Source organism: Macaca thibetana, chromosome 7 (assembly GCF_024542745.1).
Source record: "Macaca thibetana thibetana isolate TM-01 chromosome 7, ASM2454274v1, whole genome shotgun sequence".
NCBI lineage: Eukaryota > Metazoa > Chordata > Mammalia > Primates > Cercopithecidae > Macaca > Macaca thibetana.
Window position 1 is genome coordinate 147,974,612 of NC_065584.1, and position 16,227 is coordinate 147,990,838.

At 49.4% G+C, this 16,227-nt stretch overlaps 4 protein-coding genes and 1 pseudogene across 11 annotated transcripts in view; 4 read left to right on the forward strand and 1 right to left on the reverse strand.

The window, feature by feature from the left end:
* The window catches only part of USP3 (ubiquitin specific peptidase 3), an 85,488-nt gene extending 83,507 nt beyond the window's left edge, over positions 1-1,981 (forward strand). For all 7 annotated transcript variants that reach the window (XM_050795960.1, XM_050795963.1, XM_050795961.1 and 4 more), the window contains one exon: positions 1,203-1,981. In XM_050795960.1, the coding sequence (XP_050651917.1) occupies positions 1,203-1,368 (166 nt within the window). In that variant the 3' untranslated portion in view covers positions 1,369-1,981. The remainder of the gene's footprint in view (positions 1-1,202) is intronic.
* Positions 1-16,227, forward strand: part of SNX1 (sorting nexin 1) — a 631,233-nt gene that overhangs the window by 73,455 nt on the left and 541,551 nt on the right. The gene's annotated exons all lie outside the window — the stretch shown is intronic.
* LOC126958007 (uncharacterized) lies at positions 1,776-10,972 on the reverse strand. Its single transcript, XM_050796052.1, has 4 exons — positions 10,681-10,972; positions 9,603-9,723; positions 5,146-5,237; positions 1,776-1,872 (listed from the first exon to the last, which is right to left on the reverse strand). Exons 1-4 carry the CDS (start codon positions 10,766-10,768, stop codon positions 1,799-1,801), a joined length of 375 nt encoding a protein of 124 aa, XP_050652009.1. The 5' UTR covers positions 10,769-10,972; the 3' UTR covers positions 1,776-1,798.
* LOC126958014 (F-box and leucine-rich protein 22) lies at positions 6,330-12,189 on the forward strand. Its single transcript, XM_050796065.1, has 2 exons — positions 6,330-8,170; positions 11,119-12,189. The coding sequence occupies exons 1-2, from the start codon at positions 7,653-7,655 to the stop codon at positions 11,459-11,461; spliced, it is 861 nt and encodes a 286-aa protein (XP_050652022.1). The 5' UTR covers positions 6,330-7,652; the 3' UTR covers positions 11,462-12,189.
* On the forward strand, positions 11,651-12,189 carry LOC126958005 (F-box and leucine-rich protein 22-like; annotated as a pseudogene). The gene has a single exon (XR_007727029.1). The product of XR_007727029.1 is annotated as an F-box and leucine-rich protein 22-like (transcript).

The window sequence follows — 16,227 nt, forward strand, 5'->3', positions numbered from 1 at the left end:
AAATCCTTTTCCCGCACAGCTGTGAGATCAATAAAGTAACATCTACACTCACATAGTGTTATGAAGGACAAGTCTGATTCTCACTACTTTATAGGCGCATGGCTTTTTTCCCTTTGGAAGTATGTAGGATCCTCTATCTTTGGACTTAAACATCATCAAATGTATTCCTGCTTGGCAGTTGGTAGGGACACTTTTAGTTTGGTGCCTTCAGCTCATGAAAATGTTTATACTGTAGGTCTGAACTCATTCTTTGTTCTCTGTACCTTCCTATTATATGCATAGTGAATTTCCTGGATCTCTCTTCCACATGTCTTAAATACTCTTTAATGATTTCTGTCTCTGTTTCTAAGGACTGCCATGGCCTACTTTTCCAAATCACCAATTTGGGTTTCATCTGTATCCAAATAAAAGATTAGCTCCTCCATGAAATATATTACATCAATCACATTTTTCTGACAACTTTTTCATAACAGCCTATTCTTGTTTTATGATTGCACTATCTTTTTGAAACTATTAGCACTAATTAAAAAATTTAAAGTTCCCCTAGGTTTTCTGCATTCAATTCCTCAGGGTTGATCGCTTTACTTGTTCTTCCTGGTATTTCTTTCCTCTCAAAAATTTGATTTTGTAGGCATGCAAAAGGCTTAAATATTTTTAAAATTTGGTTTTGGTGGTTTATTCTGAATCATAGTAAATGATGAGATGGATCTTTATTGTTTAAATAGGGTTTTGCTGGCAGTTACGAAGGTCTGTTCTACCTGCAGGCCTTCTGTCTTTCTTGGAGGGCTGACTCTAAGGTTCCGTGTGTGAGTGGGTGGGTCATGCTGATCGGGGAGAGCCCCGATGACCACGGTGTCAGAGAAGGGTGCCCTTCTTTGTTAAGCTTAGTTTTTTCCTAAGATTCTGATGGGAAAACCTGGTACGTAGTTTTCCATGTTTCCATAGGCCTTGACCTGTGCTCATTAGGTTGAGAGTTCCTCCTCTGTATTTTCTCCATTAGTCCAGGGCCATCTGCTTTGCATTGTAGCAAACCCTCCATTTCTGGTCAGTTTGGAGGAAGGTAAAAACATGAGTTTAGTAAGCATCTTAAATCAAAAGTCTAGGATGTATTCTTACTAAAATTTAAATCTAACATTATGTAGTTTACAGGTCTTTTTGTGATTTCTGAGGTCTTTTTTTCCTTTGGTCTTTTGCCTTTACAGGGTTGGTTCTGGACATTACACAGCATACGCAACTCACGAAGGCCGCTGGTTCCACTTCAATGACAGTACTGTAACACTGACTGACGAGGAGACTGTGGTGAAGGCAAAGGCCTACATCCTTTTCTACGTGGAACGCCAGGCCAAAGCTGGATCAGATAAACTTTAATACCTCCTCCAAATCATCATTCATCAACCATACCAGAGAAACATTTCCAGTTTTCCACAAATACTTGATCCAAGATTTAATTTCATTATGCACTTTTCAATTTCCTATTTTGGGTTTAGTTTTGTCAATGGTAGTGAGTTACTGAACATGGGCACCAACTAATTTTGTTGTTGTTCTACCAGAAAACCTCAGCAGACGTTTTGATTTGCTGCTTTAGTTGTAATAATTTTTATATGTAGTTTTAAGAACTTAGTCTTATTTGACTTTTTTATTTTATGTTAATGTTTTCAGTTCTCACTATGAGGCACATTTACATCAATGCTTTTGTTCCTCTCACATGCTGAAAGCAAGATATGTTCCTTATTGTGAAGAGTGACACAACTGCCTGCTGTCTTTTCACAGCTATAATGGAGATCAGGTTGTCTCTAAATCAAGGATCATGTGTGCACACAACTTGTGGCCCACAAAATTTCACAGTGACTGCTGAGTAATCATTCTTTTTGCCTGTAAAAGATAACAAAGGGCATCATTAAGTAGACCAGGTAATTACTGCTTGTCTCTCAAGGCTGCTGTTTATCAGCACTAACTAAATAAATTTGTTGGTTCAGTTGTACTTGTCCTGCAAATACAAGAATTACTGTCTTTGTTGGTTTTTTGGTTTTGGGGCGTACTTGTTTGCGGGGAGGTAAGATGGGAGTAAAGACCAAATACATGTAATGTTTAAAAAAATGTTGTGACTCACTGACATGGTATAGGTGTTACAGTGAGGTAAAGCCATGGCGTCTGCCTCCTTTTTGAATCAGTCTCTCATTCCCCCTTAGTTGTAGCACTGGAAGTCACGGCATGTCCATTTTAGACTTACTGCTTGTGTTTGGCACCTGAGTCTGAGGTGTGAGCCTCTGGGATTTACTTGGCTCATCACCTGCACTTCAGTTTATCACTGGGGGTGTGCGTCCACCGGAGGACATTTAGAATATCTGCTGCTCTGGGTTTTAACACCTCTCACTGGCCTATCCTGAGAGGAGAAGTTGAAAGTATTCTCATTTTGAGTAAGGAGAGTTTTCATTTTGTTTTTTGGGGGTTTTTTTGGAGACAAGAATCTCGCTCTGTTGCCCAGGCTAGAGTGCAGTGGCATGATCTCAGCTCACTGCACCCTCAGCCTCCTGAGTAGCTGGGATTACAGGTGCCCACCACTACACCTGGCTATTTCTTTTTTTTTTTTTTTTTTTGGATTTTTAGTAAAGACAGGGGTTTACCACATTGGCTAGGATGGTCTCGAACTCCTGACCTCAGGTGATCTGCCCACCTCACCACACCACACCCAGCCAGTTTTGTTTTTAAAAAATAGATTTAACTCAAATTCAAATTTGGAAACAGAATTCCAATTAAAGAAAGCAGTTGTAGTTTCTACAAGTGTTCTAAGACAGTCCTTTGATTTTTTTTTTTTTTTTTGGTTGTGGGGGCGTTGGTAGATGTAGCCTACCAATTCTCCACAAGGAACAAAATGTATCTTGTATTAAGCCAATAAAACTTTCAGACATTTTTTTTTTTTAGATGGAGTCTTACTCTGTCCCTCAGGTTGGAGCGCAGTGGCATGATCACAGCTCACTGTAGCCTCAACCTCCCAGGCTCAAGCTATCCTCCCACTTTAGCCTTGAAGTAGCTGGCACCACCACACCCAGCTAATTTTTAATATTTTTACTGGAGATGGGGTTTCACCATGTTGCCCAGGCTGGTCTTGCACTCCTGGGCTCAAGTGATCCACCCGCCTTGGCTTCCCAAGGTGCTGGGATTACAGGCATGAGCCACCACACCCAGCCTGTTCTATTAAAAACATCTTGATCATTTTTTATTTTTAAGTTTATGAATGTAAGAACAGTCTGATGGCTTTCCCTCAGGTTGGGTATCTGAAGTTGTGGGATCAGATGTAGCTCCATTTCCATTTTAATATTAACTGGATAAATCCCACATCTTCCCAGAACACATCTGCTAAACGCTTTAAGATGACAAGGAGCAAATTGCAATTATGTGTAAACTTATATCATCCAGTACAATGGCCCCTAGCCACATGTGATTGAAATTGAAATTAGAAACTCAGTGCCTTCAGTCACACTAGCCACATTTCAAGTGCTCAGCACCCGCAGACAGCGTAGGACAGTGCTGCTCTAAATTTTTACTCCAAAGAATAAAGCTTTGCCATCATGTTTAGGTCTTACAACTTGGAGTCCTAAAAGATAATAGGGAAATGTGTGCTTAAGTTAACTTACAGTGCTAAATTACATTAGGTTAAACTGTATGAAACTCTGCTATTTGACGAGTTCTGATCTACAAAAATGACAGCTCCAACCTGATCTGATGTATCACACATTAACACCACATCTAATTGAACCTAAAATGTGAATGTCTCCTGTGATCGTGCGAAGTATCTCCTATGAATCCGGGCTCTTTTGCTTAGAAGGTAGACAGCTGAAACCTCTAGCATTGATCCTTCCATCTTCAGTCTCTGAATGGGCAGCTGTTGAACAGTAGGGGCCTGGGCAGAGTTGATGGTGAAAAAAAGCTGTATTTTTATACCAAATGGAACTTTAGCAACATTGGACTACTTTGTCGGGCAGAGTGGTCTTCAGACAGGTGATGCTGTTGGGTTAAGAGATGAACACGTCTTCTCTCTGAATTTGTTTTTATTGGTTGGTTTTACTTGAACAGAAGCGTTTGAATGGTATGAAGATTCTTTAGAAAAGTGATTGGATCCATTTGAATTGTGCACTTGAACACCAGTGATGTAAATGTGCCTATTGTATTTTAATTTTTAACTGTGTAGCCTTACCACACCTATTTTGAAAGCTGATCTTTTGTGCTCTTCAGGGCTTTTCCCGTGTGCCATGTTGTCTCCAGCAATATATGTGGCTTCTCGCTCAGAGCTTCTGCTGAGGCAGGGCCTCGCACTGAGTCACATGGCTCCTTGGAACAAGAAAACTTTCTCAGAAGTCCTCCCACACAGGTGGGTGATAGAAACAGTTTGTGGCAACACAAATCTCTCTCCATGGTGGAGAAACCTTTGCTTATCCACTGTATTCTACTCAGTGTATAGTGATGACAAATATGCTAGAATGAAACCAGTCAAGTATACTGGCCCAGAGTGAGTGTTAAATGTGTATCTCACCTGTGGAACCTACTCAGCAGCTTGGTTTCTGGGGTTGGGGACATATTTATTTCTTAAAGCCAAACCTCTCCTTCATTGGTTTAGTGTACATAAGTCTATTTAGATACACTTATCCCACTTTAATCTCCACCAGCCCCTAAACCCTCTCCTGTACCCTCTGTTGCTGAAGTGGCCTCTTCACTTGGGCCCTGGAAAAGCCCATGGAAAAAGTCTGTTCCTGTAGCCAAGGCCTGGGTCCCAGGTGACTAGGAGTAGCCATAGGCAGGCGAGGAAAAAGTGGGCATGTGGTGTCGTCTGTAGTCCAAGGTCTCTGCGTCTCGTCAGTGGGTGCAATGCCTTCCCCCTCAGGTGTGAGCGTGATGGACTCTAGACTGCCTTCCATGAGCGTTGGTCATGCTGTGATGTCATCATTTTCCATTAAAACCCAGTGTGTATGATGCCAAGAAGATTAATTGTGCAAGTGACTGATTCATTTAAATTGTAATCACATCCCTTTTCTGCTTCACCAACCTGAACTGTTTTAAAAAGTATCATTAAAAGTCTGTTCTCTTTCCTTTTGACTTATTTCTGAACACCTTTTTTCAGTGGAGCCACATAAATGATGATGTACTTACTCAACTTGTGGGCCTCCTCAGTCAACAGGTAGGAAGATCTTACAGAATCCCCACGATTTGGAGCTGCTGTACCTGGAACAGGATGAAGTGACCTGTACGGGCAAAGTGATGGCCGGGAGATTAGTGCCTGCAGTCAGGTGCCTGAGGTCCCACTCACCCTTGCTCAGTGAAATCACCTCAGCCTCTTGTGACTACTGATCTTACAAAAATGAGGCCCCTTCCCTCCCCTTTAGAGCTAGACTGTACCCTGAGGCATGAGTTTTGGGGTTCTGAGCAAAGGATATTGGTCATCTTTTAAGGTAAAACAGGCAAATAACTGTTAAATAAACATCCTGCTTACAGTTAAGTTCCTGTAGACTACCTCTCTGCCCCCATGCCTCTTGCAGACGGAACCCTGTTTTGACATTCGTCCTTTGCCTGTTCTTGTCAGTCTTCTAAAATTGAAGACACAGGTCCCTGCAGTTCAAACTGTTATGCATCCTTATTCCATGGGGCACATTCTGTTTTGGCAGCTGTGCTGGTCAGAGGCTGCGTGGTTGCTGTCCCTGCTGCCAAACCGCCTAGCTCTGGACAAGGCCAAAGGGGCAGAGCTTCGTCACCTCCTCTGGCTGTGCCTCAGACCCTCTGCAGCATGCAGGAGCATGTTCCCCCCGGCCCTGGTAGTCCAGGATGCTTCCTGCAGCCTACCTGGAGCGGCAGCAGAGAGGCGAGGCTCTAAATGTGCTCCCTGCCAATCTTTTGCCATTCCAGCAGGGCTGCAGTAGTGCAACGTGGAAGCCACGCTGAAGCAGTGGCTCTTACTCAGTGGAAGGCACAAGTACCGCTCTGGCCTTGCAAGAAGTTGAAAGAACCACCTATTCCTAAGGGCCAACCCTCTGAAAAGCATTGGTTTGCGGAGGATTGGGGAGGGAAAGTGAAGATAATGCAGCTTTCTAATAACACCACCTGTGGCACTGCAGCATCCATTTTAAGTGGAGAAGTACACCTAGACAGAGCCTAAACTAGGGTGTCAGCTGTGATTGAGAACCACATCGATGAGCTTGAAATAGCAGCAGTAGCTGGCTCCCCTTCCTTGGGAAATGCTTCCTTTTGACTGTTCCTTGGTTTGTTTTTAAGAGAACCCCCGCTCCCCGCTGCACTTCGTCTTGGCACGGTGGAGTAATGCAGGCGCAGGGGCACCAGCTGAGGCTGGCTTCTCAGGAAAGCCACCGACAATGGCTACTTTCTTCTTTGCTTGACTGCCTTCTGCCTTTAAAGGCAAAGCTGCACCAGCCCTGACCAAACCTTAGTTCCAGAAGTGGGTTCAGCATAGGCTGCTTCATTTGTGTCTATGGGAAAACAAAAGGATTCCCATTCCCTCTTGTTCCAAATGGGAGAACAAGCAAAAGTAACCACTGAGGTGGTAGTCCCTGGGCTGGCAGAGGAAAAACCGTTCTCTTCTCACTATTGCCTAGGCAGAACGTGGCCTGTACAGCTGCACCATATCAGCATCCCCCAAGCAAACCAAAAAACGCCTGGGATTCAAAGAAGGGAGTTAAGTTTGGGTCCTGGGTTTGGGAGTGGAGCAGCATGAGGAAACGGGTCTGCCATATCGTGAGGCCTCGGGTACTCAGGAAGGACAGTACCTCCAGGCAACCTGGCCTAGAGTTGAGTCAGAGAGCGCAGGGGTGGCCCCACTGGCTTCTCCAAGAGGGAACAGAGGGCACTCAGAGCGGATGGTGTGTGGTCAACTTAAAGGCAAAGATGGACTAAAATACTAAAATTGTTTCAAGCAGTTTCACATTAAGAGCTACCTCATCCATCCTGACATTTTGGGAAATACAGGTTATACACACATAGTAGAAGGCCTTACCAGTGAGAAAATGTAAAGCCAAGTAAATTTAAATTTAAAACACACACTCAGTACTGCTTGACCAAAACTACACAATCAACCACAAAACACCAATAAAACATAGACACACAACTTTGGAAAGAAGCTACTTCAGTAAAATCTTTTATGAAACAACTCAGGGTAAAAATCTAGCTGTTGGGGAGGCCAGGAAAATCCCCCTGCCTAGTGGCAGGCAGCAGGACTTGAAGGCCAACCAGCCTCGCCTGGAGACAATTACTGTATGGCACAAAACCACAGGAATGAGGCAGCAGCCATGTACTCTGCTCACAACTCACAGCTGTCACCCTTAGCTCTTCACACACAGGTTTCTTCCTAGTAAGGGTGGAGCAAAAGATTCCACACTGATGTACTAGAAAATCAACACAGTTAACATTTACAGTTAGACTCCTTCCCCGTGAGTAGAGACTGCAAAGCCAGACGGAGCTGGCCGGGCCACCGCCACTGCCACCGCCAATGAAAATGCCTTGGGAAAAGCCAAAAGTGCTTGCCGCTAAACACCATTGTCAGCTAAAGGGAAAAAAAAATCCCTTTTAAGGAAAGTAACTTCAGTAGGCTCCTTTTCTGCCAGGACCTCCAATCCCTCTGAACAGAAGCCGAACCACAGACTGCCGCACGTATGTCTGGGTCCTGGCTTTTCTTCCCTCACCCCTCCGCAGAGCTGCAGCACCAGTTGTTAGCCAAAAATAAACACCATTCCTCAACCATATATGTCCACCGGCCCAGAGCAGGGGAGGAGGAGAGCAGGCAGGTCAGCCCGTCCCCTGGCTGCAGCTGCACTCACATGTGGCCACTGCTCACCATGCACATAACCCAGCTCAACCGGGAGTGCCTGCTGCACCTCTTCTCCTTCCTAGACAAGGACAGCAGGAAGAGCCTCGCCAGGACCTGCTCCCAGCTCCACGACGTGTTTGAGGACCCCGCACTGTGGTCCCTGCTGCACTTCCGTTCCCTCACTGAACTCCAGAAGGACAACTTCCTCCTGGGCCCGGCCCTCCGCAGCCTCTCCATCTGTTGGCACTCCAGCCGCGTGCAGGTGTGCAGCATCGAGGACTGGCTCAAGAGTGCCTTCCAGAGAAGCATCTGCAGCCGGCACGAGAGCCTGGTCAATGATTTCCTCCTCCAGGTGTGCGACAGGTAGGCCACCTTGCCTCCTGAGCAGTGCTGGCCCCGCTAGCTCTGGCTTCCCTCTTGGGGGGCAGGGAAGAGCAAATTACGAGACCAAGATGGCTCCACCTTTGGGGTGCCTCAGACTAGGCAGGCCCAAGGCAGACATCCAGACCCGCCCAAAGCATGGTCCCCAGGAGATGATAAAATCAAGAGGGAAACAATTGCTAATCCTCCTCTTAGCCTTACAGGTCCTGGAGCTGCTTCATGCAAACACCAAGAAGTGGGGCCTCCATACTGCTAGTCATTAAGTGCTGGGTGGGTCCAGCTGGGCCTGGATTTTCAAGGTCAGGCTCTGGGAAAAGGCTTCCAGATGCAGCAATCAGCTCACCCCTCCCTTAGGCCTAGCAAGCAGCCCCCGAGGCCTGGGAAACCATGCGGAGGGGATAGGTGGGGGAGCCAGGGTGCTGGGGTCAGCTAAGCCAAACCAGACTCCAGGAGTAGATGAATTACTGAGTTACACAGTACTCCTAAGGAGGGTGACTTAGCCTAATTTCTCAAATTAGCAAACTGATGCTCCACAAGGTGGTGTGATTTGCCCAGTCTAGGGTTGCCAGGTTTTAGCAAATATATAGGCTGCCCAGTTAAATAGGAATTTCGGATAAACAGTGAATAATATTTTAGTATAAGTACATCCCAAGTACATCTTGTGTTCATCTGCTAACCCCACCCCAGACACAGACATAGACGCTGAACCACTAGGCCAGGCTCCCCCCACGGCCCCAGCCTCATGGGTATAGTGACCCAGGCAAGAACACGGAGCTACTCAACCAGCCTCTCACTGAGCCTCTGCCAGTCCTGTGCTGCCTTTGAGGAATAACACCCCCTTGATCACTTAGCAAACTGGGCCTGCTGCTCATGGAAAACTAGGCTCAGCCAGTTTACTGCCACCCAAGTTCATAGTTGCTATTTGCTGGCAGCACTACAGGAGTGGAAGGAAACAGCGTCGTGACCCCACCTTTTTTTGAGCTGGGAGAAAACAGAAGATGGACTTGGGGCTGGGCCCTGACTGGACAAGGCCATTTTCATGGGCTTAACAAGGCCCAAGAATCAGACTAGAGAGTGATATGGCGAGGGGCGGGGCGGCGGGGGCGGCGGCGGAGCAGGGTGCGAATGGCAGAACATGTCCTGAAATTGTCCCATTCTTACTGTAAGAGAACCGAGCTTAATGCTCCAAACCTGCAGGTGTGAAGTGGACCTCCCGGGCCACTGTACTGATCAAGCAAGGGGCCCTGCTGTCACATAAAAAGCAAAAGGCTTTGCTGTCAGGGCTCTGCTGGGTCACCCAGTTCGTCCAACCATGTGATCCCAGCTCAAATATTTAAACTCTTGCAACCTCATTTCTCCTTCTGTAAAATGTGCTAAATTTTTCTTATCCGATAAGAGAATGACACAGTGGCACCTGGCACATAGTAGGTACGGAGGAACGTCTACTGAATCTGGTTCTTCTGGCACTCGGCTCAGGTCGGGAGGAACGGCTGAGGATGGCTGGGCGGGGAGACAGTCCGCTCTTTGTTTTTTCCCTGTATCAGAATTATTCCAAGATTCTTAGAGGAAAAGATGACCCAACACCTTTGAGGCTTAAACAGCTAATCCTTATAACCACCTTGAAGGTAACAATTCCTCCCACTTGACAAATGAGAAAGTGGCGCTCAGCAAGGTTCAGACATCTGTCCTGGGTTTGACAGCAAGTCAGTCACCGGCCAGTCCCTTGAGCTCTCTGGGCCAGTTTCTCCACTTACAAAACTAGGGGTGCAGAGGTTGACGGGGTGACTAACGAAGGCGCATGAACCTGAAGGAGGCCTGGGCTCGGTGTGACACCTGGCTGCGCCCAGCATATTTTAGTGCCTTACTTCCCACCCCCGGCACAAAGGAGCTGAGCTGGCCCAGCCAGGGGCAGTCACGGAGCTGCAGGGGGTGCTGACGGGGAAAGGGAAACGCTTCCCCAGTCCAGACTCTAGCTCCCTCTGGCTGCGCGGAGCCAAGGCCCCGGCCCATTAGTCGGTCCTTCTGGACTGGGAGCAGGCTGGTCCCGTTTGTTTCCAGGGAAAGCGGGTTATGACTGCCTGTGGAAGGCCCCGTTGCAGGCTCCTCCCAACCCCAGTGGTAGACATTATTCCCCCATGCAGAGCAAACGAAGGCTCTCTGAGTGACTGACACGGCGATAAGCCAAGTCTAACTTGGCTCAAGATCTTTTTTTTGTTGGGAGGGGCTGGTGAGGCTGCAGCAGAGAGTTCCCCCAAGCTTTCTGGGCAAGCCACCTGGGTGGGTGTCCCTGATTGTACCTGCTCAGGGCCTGCGTCTAGCTGCCTCCAATCCCTGCCCTTTTCCAGGCTGGTGGCCCAGGGGATGCAGAAACAGCTCTAGTCAACTAAGCTGAACCCGGACTCAATGCTGACGCGTGCCCCCACCGCCTCGAGGGTTGGGATGGGCCTGTCACTAAGCCACCTCCAAGGAAACAAATCCCTCTTCCCACTCACGTCCCGCCGGGACATTCAGGGGCCTCAGGCTTGAAGCTAGACTGGAGCAGTCAGTCGCCACGCACCGCTCCCCTGCGAGGCAGCACATCCAGAGTGAAACAAAGAGACAAGGGCTGTGGCTCCCAGAACCGGCATTCCCTCTGTCCACAGCCGCCCCAGAACTCTGCTGGGCCGGGGTCAGGGCTTCCCACTAGGGCTCCCGAGGCTACGAGCCAAGAACCCACGCAAATGAAGGTACGGTGGGGTGCAGGGGCAGAAAGAACAGGGAAAATGGGTCGGCCAGAAAGTCGACGTGGAACCCTGCCGTGTCATCGCAGCCAAGTGTCTTCACCTCGCAGGGCCCGAGTCCTCCTCGGTAAATGAGTCTACCCAGTCCCCGGGGCGGTTGGGTGGCTTTAACAAGCCAGTGAGCCCCGGGTCACCGCACTCTCCTCACAGGTGCCCCAACCTGGCGTCTGTCACGCTGTCGGGCTGCGGCCACGTCACCGACGACTGCCTGGCCCGCCTGCTGCGCTGCTGCCCACGCCTGCGCGCACTGCGCCTGGAGAACTGCGCGCGCGTCACCAACCGCACGCTGGCGGCCGTGGCGGCGGACGGGCGCGCGCTGCAGACACTGCACGTGGACTTCTGCCGCAACGTGAGCGCGGCCGGCCTGCGCCACCTGCGCGCCGCGTGCCCGCGCCTAGCCCTGCGGGCAGAGCACAGCGCCGCCATGCTGCCCGACCAGCCCCCGCGCCCGCGCGCGCCTGCCGCGGCCCTCGGCAAGCTTCTGCCGCGCTAGACGCCGCCCCGCTGCGGCCGCCGGGGAAGTAGCGCAGCCTCAGACCGTCCTGGCTGCGAACCCAGCTCTTCCACCTTGCAGACCACCACCGCATCTTCTGAGCCTCATTTTCCCTGTCTGCACAGTGGGAATAAGAAAGCCTACCTCACGTTAAGATTTTATACATAGGATAAACCCAAGATTAAATGGATGTTTGGAAAACACTCGGCTGGTTCTCACTCAACACCACCTCCTTTCCCCTCTTGCTTACGCCCCAAGCTTTCTGCTGTGCGCTCCCCACGGCGGCGGGAGGCGCCTGCACCTTTCTCGGGGACTCCGATCGCCGTTGAATCGAAATCACCTCGGTGGGGAGGACCTGACCACTCGGAGTTCGCGGGCTTGCGCGCAGGGGTGACTGGGGCCAGGGCTGCCGCGCGCAGGGGTCTGGAGAGCCTCCGGGCGGAGCGACCCCGCGAGACTCGGTCGGCTCCCGGAGTGCCCTGGGGACCGCCGTCTCCAGGGCCCCCGGTAGTGATCTCGGTAAAGCAGGAGGAGGGGAAGCAGGGGCAGAAAGAGCCACCGAGCCGCTCCTCTTTGAGGTTTTGCCCGCACGCGCGGCTGCCTGCCCACCTTTCTTGGGGCGGATGCGCTCCCGGAGTGACCGCACTCGGGATTGTAGAAAATTCGCTCCCAATTGTTGAATGCTTACATAAACTGCATAGTTATCCATATTTTCTACTGTTCTCATATCATAAGAGAAAAATAAATGATTTGGAAGAAAAAAAAAAAGCCTCAAACATTTAAAAGCAAAATCAGCAGCCCTGGCTAAGCTTTTGATAATGGGACTATTATAAGCTGATGACAAGCTAGATTTTTCACCTGTTGGATTTGCTGGACGTGAACACAAGCCTGGGCTTCCAATTTCAATTTCAGGGCTGTAGTCACTGATGCGTCACATTTAGTGAAGGCTCTCGGCCTCCCCGCAGCCGCCTGGTCCTGGGTCACTGGGGAGGATTCTGGGTGGGTGGAAGCGGCGAGGAGCACTGTGGGCGCTGCTCACACTCCGGCTCCACCCAGCACCAGCTGCGATAAAGCCCTTCACCCATCCAAGGCCAGGTGTTTCTTTGTGTGAAAGAGGAGCTTGATCCCTACTCACAGGTTCCTGAATTCATTGCTTAAATAGGGAAACAGCAAGGAAAAAGACAACTTCTGTTCTCATGAAGCTTACCTTCTAGTGGGGGAAGAGACAACAGGTAACTGGTATATACGAAGGTAGAAAGGGCCGGATGCGGTTGCTCAACGCCTGTAATCCCAGCACTTTGGAAGGCCGAGACGGTGGATCACGAAGTCAGGAGATTGAGACCATCCTGGCTAACACGGTGAAACCCCGTCTCTACTAAAAAATTACAAAAAATTAGCCGGGCGTGGTGGTGGGCGCCTGTAGTCCTAGCTACTCGGGAGGCTGAGGCAGGAGAATGGAGTGAACCCGGGAGGCAGAGCTTGCAGTGAGCCGAGATCGCGCCACTGCACTCCAGCCTGGGCGACACAGTGAGATTCCCTCTCAAAAAAAAAAAAAAAAAAAAAGGTAGAAAGTATTTGGAAAAAAGTGCAGGCTGTAACAAGGGCTATTAGGGATTGCTGGCAAGAGATTGGGGGGTGGAGTGAAGCCTCTGAGAAAGGATTGACCAATGTAAGCCTCACTGAGAAGATGACATTTGAAGGTATGAAGTGAGCCAGGGGGCCAAGACACTCCTAGCAGAGGAACAGTCAGTGCAGAGGCCGCGGACTACAGGCACGGCTCATGTGTTAGGGCAACAGCAAGGAGGTCAGGGTGGCTGGTGCAGAGTGAACGAGCAGGGAAGCTGAGTAGCAGATATCAGAGAAGCAATGTAGCCCGCAGCTTAACTTCATGCATTTTAAACCTTTTTTTCCCCATTCTCTTGGGTTTCAAAATGTAACCTTGAGGCAACTCAAAAGCCTTTCTCCTTAGCCTTAAAATCGACTCCACATCCCTCCCCTTTCTCACCGGATATGCTCCCTTTTCATTTATCTAACTGTATGCTACTATTTAATTGTGTGATGTCTTAGAAGTTTCAGGGGCTAGTCTTGAGACAGACCAAGTCTGGAGACCCAGCTGCAAACCTCCAAAAATTACTTCAAAATGGCTAATTAACAACCTGGCCATTGTTAAAATAATGTCAATCCGAAGTCCAGGTGGACTGAAACCCAAGCTAGCCACCAGGACAAAACACACACACATCATACTCAGCCCAGTTCTTGCATGCCTTCCTTATCAAGTCTTCCCTTTTAAAACCCCCCAAAATTGCTTTCCCCACTAAAAATTGAAGCAGTTACTTTAAATAGCAATCTGGCTATTTCCCCCTTTACTAGTTTTGGGTAATAAATTTGCTTTTTGTTATCAGACTTTGCTCTTGTTAATTCAAACATCTGCACCTGCTTTGTTTGGTTATGGTAAGGGATGGGGGTAGCAGTGGATGGACAGATTAATGTGAGGATGAAACAAGAGATGAACGTTCCCCCTCAGCCCAATGTACCCCCAGAAGGAACCAGGGCCCCATGTACAGATGAGAGTCAGGTGAAGTCCCAGAGGCCCTGGATTTTGTTCCAGGCAGAACATGTGGACAGGCAAGCAGCACCCTGTCCCACCCCAGACTCTCTGGGGACTGCCAAAGGGCTCCTGGCTGGGGCAGTGCTTACTCCAGAAACAGGGTAGCCACAGTAAGCCCTGGCCCAGCATAATCCCTTCTAATCCCTATGTCAGGAGAGCCAGCTCTGTCACACCACCAGCTGCGGCGGAGTGGCAGGACCCTGCTACTAGCCTGTGAGACCCAGGCTGCGTTTTGGTGATTTCCCGGTTTGCTCACCATTGCTTTGCACTCGGAGAGGCCTTGTTGGGAATTAATTTTTCTCCCATTACTCTGAACACTGTTGAAAGAAACCTCAGGCTTCCAGGGGGTTCAATGTTTGTCTACAACAGAGCCACTTAAACCTCAGGCCTTTGTTTTCATCATCTCCAATAAGCCCCAATTCCCAGCATGTTCTATTTGTCCTAAATTGGTGGCTTAGCCTGGAGAACAACAGGATCCTGGCTTCAGGATCTAATGGATCTGGGTCTCCATCCCATGTCCCTCACTTTCTAGCCCTGTGACCAAGGACAGGTTGGCCCTCTGCAAACCTCAGTTTTCTGATCTGAGTACTAAGGATAACAAGGGAACCTTGCTTTTGGGGTGTTTGTAAGGATTGTGATTATGTAAAGCAGAGGTCACTGTAGGTTGAGCTAGAATGGGGCAACCTGCATTCCCCGGTGACCCCCCTTTCCCATGGAAGCTCTTTTGTAGAGAGGGTTAAGTTCCCAGTTAACCCTCCAATGCCTAGCAACTCCCCTGCATCCCAAGGCATAGTGATCACAGAACTCAAGCAGTGCTACTGTGTCCAGTGCTGTTTCTAGGGACCCAAATTGGCCCCCACCTTAGCCAGAGGAGCTTTGGGTTCTGAAGCGAAGGGTCATTTTAGGTGCCCCCAGAGGGTGGGCACTGATGGAGACACATGGCTCTCCACTCTGCCTTCTAACAGACACTGTTCACCACCACCAGGCATGAGCAAAGCACTTAACAGAGCGCAATACCTCACTTAATCACAAAACCACTTTTGGAGCTTCCAGATAGCTACATGCATGGAGGCTCCTGGAGGGAGGGTGGTATGTCCAGGGAGGGCATGGAATCTCTGTGCCCCTTCCCCACTAAATTAAAAAGTAAAAACAACCCTTTCAAACTCAGGTTAGCATAGAGATAAGGGCCCCCTGCAGGCTTAATCCACCAACTAATTCATCTCACAAGCATTTACTGGGTATTGGCCATAGGCTGGGCCAGGCCCTACCTGGAGGGACTCAGCCCTAGTTGGGAGACATGCAGCTGAGGTTGAAGGGGGTTCTTGAGTGATCTCCAAGCTTTGTCATCCATAGCTTTTGACAAGATATGACATCTCTGAGCCTCAGTTTATTTGTAAAATGGGACCATTACCCTCTCTGTGACATTGTTAAGAGATTATGTCAGCCGGGCGCGGTGGCTCAAGCCTGTAATCCCAGCACTTTGGGAGGCCGAGACGGGCGGATCATGAGGTCAGGAGATCGAGACCATCCTGGCTAACCCGGTGAAACCCCGTCTCTACTAAAAAATACAAAAAACTAGCCGGGCGAGGTGGCGGGCGCCTGTAGTCCCAGCTACTCGGGAGGCTGAGGCAGGAGAATGGCGTGAACCCGGGAGGCGGAGCTTGCAGTGAGCCGAGATCCGGCCACTGCACTCCAGCCTGGGTGACAGAGTGAGACTCGGTCTCAAAAAAAAAAAAAAAAGAGATTATGTCTAAATGTGCACTGCCTGGAAGACAGGGATAGAGGGAGGTATCCTCATATCCTTGGGGGGCTAGAAAAGCTGAGTGCCTGGTACAACGCACAAATTCCAGGCACTGGGTCTATCTGTGGGTAAGCCAGGCACCCTTTGTGGCAGTCAGAGCTTTTGAGTTGGGCCTGTGGGCTGACCCCAGCTCCCACAGGTTCCAACCGTAAGGAGGATATTCCCATTGGCAGGCATGGCACAGCAAAGGCAAAGGTCAAGAAGCCCTAGGCATTTCCAGGGAAGGGGTGAGCCAGGGCTGATGGGAGCCTGATTGTATTCCTGAGCCACCCAGAAATGGCTTGGGATTTTCTGTGCCCTCACAGCCTCTCCCTCAACTCCTGGAATGCTCTTTCTAAGGTTTAGCCAAGGCAGCGA